Genomic DNA, 8,272 nt, shown 5'->3' on the forward strand with positions numbered 1-8,272 from the left:
AAAATATGTCAAGAGCCAGGAGGTCATCAACGCCAAGCAGGAGCCTGTGAAGCCGGCGGTGCTGGCAAAGCCACCGGTCTGTCCTGCAGCCAAGCGAGCGCTGGGGAGCCCCACCTTGAAAGTCTTCAGCAACAATGCAAAGACTGAGAGCGGCGTCCAGAGAGAAAACCTAAAACTCGAGATTTTGAAGAACATCATCAACAGCTCTGAAGGCTCCAGCTCAGGTTCAGGGCATAAGCACGGCCCCCGAAACTGGCCACCCCACAGAACTGATTCAGCGGAGCTGAACCGACACTCGTTTGCCGAATCGTTGAAGGTTTACCCCACGCAGGGCCGGAGCAGCCCGCAGGAGAGCAGCTCCAACATCAGCAGAAGGCTCCTAGATCAGTCAGCAGAGACTTTCTTGCATGTCTCCCACAGCTCCTCAGACATTAGGAAAGTAAATAGCGCAAAGCCCTTAAAAGCAATACCCTGCAGTAGTTCAGCCCCGCCTCTGCCTCCAAAGCCCAAAATCGCTGCTATCGCCACCCTGAAATCCCCGGAGATTGAGGCAGTCGAGGCTGGATGCGGAGTTAATAGAAGACCCTCCCTACAGCGATCAAAATCAGACTTAAGCGACAGATACTTTCGTGTCGATGCAGATGTTGAGCGATTCTTTAACTACTGCGGACTGGATCCTGAAGAGCTTGAAAACCTCGGGATGGAAAACTTTGCAAGGGCTAACTCTGATATCATATCCCTCAACTTTCGCAGTGCAAGCATGATTAGCTCAGACTGTGAACAGTCTCAGGACAGCAACAGTGACCTTAGAAACGATGACAGTGCCAATGACCGTGTGCCATACGGCATTTCTGCCATTGAAAGGAATGCCAGAATCATCAAGTGGTTATATAGCATCAAGCAAGCTAGAGAGTCACAGAAAGTATCCCACGTGTGAGAGGAAAAGCCACCATAGAAAAAGCAAGGACTGTATCTTTGTCTGTGAATATTCAGTTGTGAAGGGTTGTGAAGTCTACTTGAAGTCTTGTACACTTCTCAAATCTCTTTGTGTTGCTTGTTGTGCAATGTTTCCAAGTTGCATGCCTGTCAACATGTGAGCTGACCTGGCTTCCACTTGAACAATAACTAACTACAAAGCCTGGCTGAGCATACACATTATCTGCCAAAAGTTTAAGACGAGAATCTAATTAGGGCTTCAGTAGAATCAAAGTGTTTACACAGCAAGGTTATATGACTTCTTTGGTATTTATGTGGTTCCTTGTGGATTTTCTATATTGTCACTTTTTGTCTTAATACAGATATTGTCAACTGACGTTACTAGTTCCTAAGTTGAAACAGAATCCCTTTGCGGGGATGAAAAGGAAAATTGGCCAAAATAAGAGGTTTAGGCAGACGACGATAGGCAAAGCAGCCTTATCTCTTGTAGAAAGTGCATTGTTGGTACCTGTGAAACTGTTTCTAAAAGGCAAAGAATGCTATGTTCTTAAATTATGTACCGGTGTTAAACTGTATCTCCCTACGTGTAGTAAGGGACGGTTCAGTAAAGGTTTCTTTGTCCTAGGTAAACTCCCTCAGTTTTACGGCAGAAGTCATCTAGCAAACCTGCTTGACCTCTCGTAAACGAAATGAGTCTTGCATTTGGGTTGATGTAAGCATTTTAGTGACTTGGTTTTATCCCTCTTGGAAAAGCTTGAAGAAGGTTGAAGTCAACAGATGAAAACTGCATAGGTGAGGGATTTTGTGGGTTTGGTTTTTACTGAAAGCTTCCTGGTCTTAAACTTTTGACAGGAATGATTAGATCCTATAGCTGATATTGAATGCCTTTATTAGTCAAACACATCATGACTACAAACTCCATGCTGTCTTTTAATTTTTTTTTTGTAGACCTATTTGAACAATTAATGAACAAAAATGGAAACACACAGCCATATCAATAGAACGCCTCCTATTCAGAAGTAAATACACTTAGTAGCTGAACTATATCTGAACAATTGTGATTATGTTGTCTTGCATATGTTATATCTAAGGCTGTGAAAGTTTGTTACAGCTCTAGGAAAATGTAGAAACATGACAGTATGTAGCTTTTATTTTTTTTTTCTCCTTATGATGGTTAGTGCTGCAAGTCAACCTGTTATAAATCTTTTGACAATCTGTGTCTTCCCAGTGGTTTAATTAACTGTCATTTCAACTGGCAGTGGTGGTGTGGTAGCGGAGAAGTTGAAAGTACAGTGATCTGCATTATTATTGTATACATGCTTCGAAGTAAATTGCAGCACTACCTTATACTTCATCAGCTAATAGGAAACTTTTTTATTGTGTAAATGCTGTAAGACTTTGTATATACTTCAGTTGTTACGAAATCTTTAAAAGGAAGAGTGTTATGCTAATAAATAGCTCCTGGTGCAGGTATGGTAGGTTTTTTGTTCTTTTTTTTCACCCTTCCCATTCTTAAACTATATCGGGAACTCAATTGCAGTGTGTTTTAGTGCTGTAGAAGGTCTTGGTTAAATAATAGTTCCAGTAAAATGTTTCTTTTACTAAAGTGCTTTTCAGAATATAATTTTTTATAAAGTAACTATAGTAGCATGATCTGTCTGAAGAACTAGAAGAGATTTTCAAGACTCCTAAAATAGCTTGCTTCTTCCTTACCTAGCAATGTTACTGTTCCCGTTTATAGCATCTGTTCATAATGAATCACCTCAGTCTTCTGAATTATTCTTCAGTAGTGCTTATTTATATATTTGAATATTAAAGATGTTTTACAAAGCTGGGTTCTATCTTTTCTGTAAGAAGCCTGTAGCCCATCTTCTTACCCATAGCCACAGTTAGTGCAGGCAAGCCTAGAAGCAGAGCCATGCAATCTTTTGTTGCCTATGGAATTATCCTACATCAAGTTTTATATAATTGTTTTCCAAATGACTGTTCGGGGGGGGAGGAATATACATTCAGTTTCAGGAGGCTACCTGTGGTTTTTACAGTTGACTTCACAACCTAAGACTTACAACATTCCTAGTTCGGTCAAAAAAATGAGGAACTATGTATTTCAGCTACAGGCACATTTGTGACATTTTAAGCTCCATGGGTTTCATTTGGCATTGACATCATGCTGGTTTTTCAAGCATATTTTTCCAATAGTAAGTTCTACTCAGTTCAGTGATTATTTTGCCAAGGAAAATAATGCTTAAGGGATTAAAGTCAAGTGTAATGCAGCTGTACAGCAATGAAATAAAGAAGTTAAAACTGAAATAAAAATGCACTCACATTGTTCTCTCTCCAAGTGTTTTAAGAATGATGATAAACAAGCTATCTTAACTGTTGTCAGGCAAAACCAGTAAGAAAGAAGCCTTTATAACTAGAAAACAGATTAGAGCAAATGCTGGTGTTCTGAACTTCTTTCTCAAGGTTTGTTACGAAGCTGTAGGCTCTTCAGGAATCAAATTAATTTCCTTTTAATGCCACAGTGGGTTTAGGCTTGGGAGCTGTCTGTAAGAGAGCATTTCCTCACCGAGATCTTAAGCAGCACCTCTGACACAGCGCAGGCTCTGACGCCGCTATCCCTGCTGCTCATGATACGCGTGTGAATAAGATTTTCCAGGACCCAGACCTTCCCAGTCAGCTGAACTTGCAGCTCTGGTGAGGGTGCAGTAATAGAAGTCACAAGAAAAGCTCATCTGTTGCAAAATGTCCACAGGGCTTTGAACAGACAGGTAACAATTGCCTTCATCTGTCACTTTATTACAGTTTATGCAGATAGGATTTATTTATTCACAGTCTTGCTGTTACCTGTATGTTTACCTAGAAGCCCCATCATTCATTTCAGATCTGGTTTTGTTTTCAGATGGCAATAACCATTTTTGCCTTTACAGACATGCCAAGTGGGTCCGTTGTCTGTCTCTGCCGTAGGAGATCCCTGAGTGCCGAACATTGAATCTGCAGGAAATTGTAACCACCTCACATGCCCCACTGGGGACCCGTGCTGGTCTTGTTCCTGCTGCTTCCAGCAGCCAGGTTACTCAGGTGCAAAACACACAGCAAGCATCCCTGGTTAAACAGCAGCTCTTGTCGCAGCAGCGGCTCTGGAGGAAGGTGCAAGTCTGTGGCATCCTGTGAAAGCCGCCAGAGCCCAGCGCTGAGAGTGCTGGCCCCAGAAGTGAAGAAAAATGCAGTTAAAAGTTTCAGTAGTTAGTGTAAATTCACACACACGAGGATCCACCACAGAAGTTTCTGGTGGTTCTGTTTGTTTGACGTGCCGGGGAGGGGAAGGAAGAGGAAAAGGTGATAACAGAGTACACTGAAAGGTAGGTGCAGCTTTGTGCAGAGATAAACCATCGGCCTGAGAGAAAGAGATGGGCAACGAAGTAAAACTGGTCTTTTAATCACTTCGTATTAAACAGTAACAATGTTGTGAAAGATGAGAGATGCAGGATCTCTGCCACATATTTACATTCAGCAACTACAAGTACAGAAATTTTCTTTTTTATGAATTCAGTTGCTGCATGGGAGAATGCTGTGCTGCGAGCGTCTGCACCGTCTGAGCGGCCGAGGGCTTTTGAAGGGTAAACACGGAGTGATGATGCTTTTGGCAGAAATCCAAAAATCAAAAGACACGCTCAGACAACAGAGCCGATCAGTATTGCTGACTTCTCTCTTTTTACAGCAGTTTATCCATCCGTGGAGGCTATACGTGTTGATTCCAGTCATTCAATGAAAAACAAAGTGCTTAATGGAGCTCTGCAGTACAGAGCTGAATCATTTTGGTCTGCAGGAGAACAGGAAAGGAGCTCAACATTAAAAACAGTCTTCCTGATACCTATTGATTATGGGATAACATGCAGTACATTCTATTCAGAGCTCACTTCTTCATAAGAAACTTCTAGGCAGAATAATCAAACCAATAAATCTGGGAGATGCCAGTTTTCCAAGGCTATAAAACTCATGTTTTCTGTGATTAATGGTGCCACACCAGTAGCTGAGCACATTAGGCTTAGAATATAAGAGCATCTGGAGCTTTGTTCCCATGAACAGTAAGGGTCCGTTGCCTATTTTGGCAGTGAATATAAATGCAGATATAGTGTGAGGCCCCTTTGTGCTGTACAAGAGAATGAATTGGTCAAGGTGTTTTGTCCTGAATTGTAATATAAATCTATATTAAGGCCCTTGCTACCAAGGCTTAGACGTTCACTGATATTCTGAATTCATCTAGCATTCCTTGCTGTCAGCAGAAAGACTCCAATAATCTGCCCTTTGAAATACATCACCCAGAGCTTAACGGGAAAGGCCATTAAAATTGTCTGTTCAGTGTAAGGACTTTTATCTCCTGATGATGGCATCTGTTAAGTGAAGCTCTAAATAAGCAACTTTCAGTCAGAAGTATTAACCCATAAATGCCTTTTATTTTTCACCCTAGAAGCCCAAGTGGTGATCAATAGCTTTGTCCTAGCTCTTCTTACAGGCAGTATGTTGGTGCTAAAATACTCGGTTCTGGTCCATTTGGGGCACAGTGCAGTCTGAAATGGAGACACCTACACCACCCCATCTCTCTTGCCCTGGTGGGTATGAACAGCCTTCAAGCATGGGGTTTTTTTTTGATCACTTAAGAATTTGGTTGTGGTTGCCCATCAAAAAACTCAGTAATAATAAGTGGTGACTTTTTTTTTTTTAAGTTTTCATGGAAAACAATCATTTATATAACAAAAACTGTAGTCTCTTAAATGTCATTCTTCTAAATTTAAAGCAATCTTCATGATGCTCTTATGACAAGAGTAAGAGAGTGCTAGTATCTGTGCTATTATTGTTTCCAGATTTTGGCACTGCAAGTCTTCTCCACCTTCTCGCTGTATTGCCTTTTCTGAGTTTTCCCAGCTTCTGCTCTTCCTTTCTGCGCATTCCTTCCTTGTCTTGTCTGGCTTTTTCATCTTCTCTTCTCTGAAACGTACGACCAAGGTCATCATATTCTCCTCGCTTAGCCTTCTTGCTTCAACAGCCTCATCCCCTAGTTATGTTAATACCTTATCTTGTCTTTTTCAACCCCCACATTCATGGCAGCTTGTTTCCAGGAGAGTTACTCTGTGGCTGCAGTTGAGCTGCCATGTCCTGAACAGATAGTGCTCTATTTAATGGATTTTTTTTTTTTTCTTTCCCTGTGTGCTGTGCAGGCAAGATGAAACAGCAAGAGGTGGTTCTTCAGGAACAAGTAGTGATTGAAAACACTCATGAAGAATAGGATGCCAAACATATCTTGAAATACCAACCTCTTGGTCCAAAATGGCCTGTACGCATACTCAACACTTCTTTGATTCCATATAAAACGCTGGCTTGAGGACTGCGGTGTGCTAAGGTGGTACAATTTCCAGTGCAAACAATGATACGGGCCGCTAGCCAAGCACTGGGTATTGTTTTGCCTTCTGCTGGTTGGTAACATGGTACCTGTGGGTCGTACACCTGGGGCATCCAGACCGGTTCCCAGGCAGCTGGCTGAAGAGCGCTGCCTAAAAAAGCTATCATAAGACAAGAGGACAGTGGAAGATCCAGGAGGGACAAAGTCTATCCTCACCTGGCTGTTGTGGGAGACTTCAAGCTGTGGTAAAAGCAAAGCAGGTTTAGAACCTAAAATCCCCAGTGTGCCATCTCGTGCAGCCCCGGGGTGGTGGGTCCAACACCTCGACCTTGTGATGGGAAAAGGGTATGCATGTGTTCGTCTGGGAGATGGGATAAATTGGTGTATGGGAGCAGAAGGCACTTGGTGAAGCATGTCGCTGTTCCAATAAACACCTGCTATTCATATCTTAGAAAAATAGAGAAGGGGGAAAAAAAGAATGGGGTTGAAATTTGGAGAACAGCTGTGTACGCAAATGCTTTCAGATGAAGCGCGGAGGTGGGTAGATAGTTTTGCTTTTTAAGAAATGAAGCTTTTAAAAGATCTTTTAATAAATGACCTGCTTTTCAAGTATATTAATATTTTATAAAGTCAGTCTTGCTGTTCTGAACTGTAAAACTTTGCTACTCTCAGCAGAGAGCATTTAGAAATCTACTGGCAGTGATTTGGAGTGGCTTAAGGAGTAGGATAAAAAGGTGCTTAGCTGAACATGAACTTTTAGTAAAGTTTTGGGGAAGATGGTGCATTTGTTCTTTATTTTAAATAGATTGGAGGGAGGCAACAGAAAATTAGCATAGTCTTATTTATTAATGTTGGCCTGCAAATAAGACTGGGAAGCACAGGTTCAGTTAATGTGTCTGGTTGCGTTAAAATTATAGTATTGGGTTTTGGCAAAAGCTTGATTTTCTTTATCCGTGTTCTGCGTATCTTGGAGCATATCGCCTTACACGTATCTGGCACAAAACTAACTCATCCCATCTGAGAACTCTTTCTGCGACCTTACGGGTTTGAGTCCATCTGCTGAATTTTCTTTTGTGTTGAAGGACTCTAAACAAAGAGTTGACAATGCTTTCCATTTCCCATGGTTTTGTTCCTGGCACATTGGACAAATGAGACCTTTCAAACCCTCTCCTACAGACCGAGTGAAAATAGGTTTGTATCGGTATTCGCTCCGGTACTGAATTCAGGACGTAGAGAGCAGGCAAGAAGTCATATTGTGAAATGATTTTTTTTTTTTTTTTTGCTGTTGTTTCCTAATTAAATTGCAGGGTGGGTTGTTTGGTTTTTTTTCTCCGAAATGTCATGAAGCAAAACAGAGACAAAAAACTAATAAACCTTACAGGGTTTCCTCACAGTGGCATGAGGAAACTTTCAGACAGGGCTGGGTGCTCTATCTGGGTAGACCACGACAAAACTGAGCGGCAAATTCTGTCCCCATTGAAGTCAATGGGAATTTTACCACTCTTTTAAATGGGGCAGACAGCATTTCACCCATTGTCATGGCTTAATATTTTTGCCCTTCATATTTGGGTTGGGTTTTTTTCCCTATTGTAAATCTTGTGCATGAGGTTTCCACTGCTTCCTCACCTATTTGTCTCCTCAAGCAGCACAGGGGGGACATCCCTCCAGGCACCAGAGGTGGGAGCCCTGGGAGCAGGGAAACCTCCCAGAGGAGTGCAGAGACCCCTCCTTGCTTTCAGACATCCCCACAGCAGCATGGCTGGAGCACCCCCCGTTTGCAGCAGTATTTGCCGGGACCATCAGTCTGGCTTGGTTCAGAGGGTAAGAAGCCAGCGTTCTCTCTGACCTTATTTATCTGGCTTGCAGGTGTGTCCCACCGTAGCCTGGCATTTTTAGAATCATAGAATCATTCAAGTTGGAAAAGACCTCAAGGAT

At 42.2% G+C, this 8,272-nt stretch overlaps 1 protein-coding gene across 1 annotated transcript in view; it reads left to right on the forward strand.

Annotated features, from left to right (window-relative positions):
* Window positions 1-3,016, forward strand: part of FAM110B (family with sequence similarity 110, member B) — a 3,150-nt gene extending 134 nt beyond the window's left edge. Inside the window, exon 2 of the mRNA XM_010080717.1 lies at window positions 5-3,016. Coding sequence (XP_010079019.1) covers window positions 5-937 — 933 coding nt within the window. The 3' untranslated portion in view covers window positions 938-3,016. The remainder of the gene's footprint in view (window positions 1-4) is intronic.
* Window positions 3,017-8,272: the final 5,256 nt, after the last annotated feature.

Source organism: Pterocles gutturalis, unplaced genomic scaffold (genome assembly GCF_000699245.1).
Source record: "Pterocles gutturalis isolate BGI_N339 unplaced genomic scaffold, ASM69924v1 scaffold33449, whole genome shotgun sequence".
Taxonomy (NCBI): Eukaryota; Metazoa; Chordata; class Aves; order Pterocliformes; family Pteroclidae; genus Pterocles; species Pterocles gutturalis.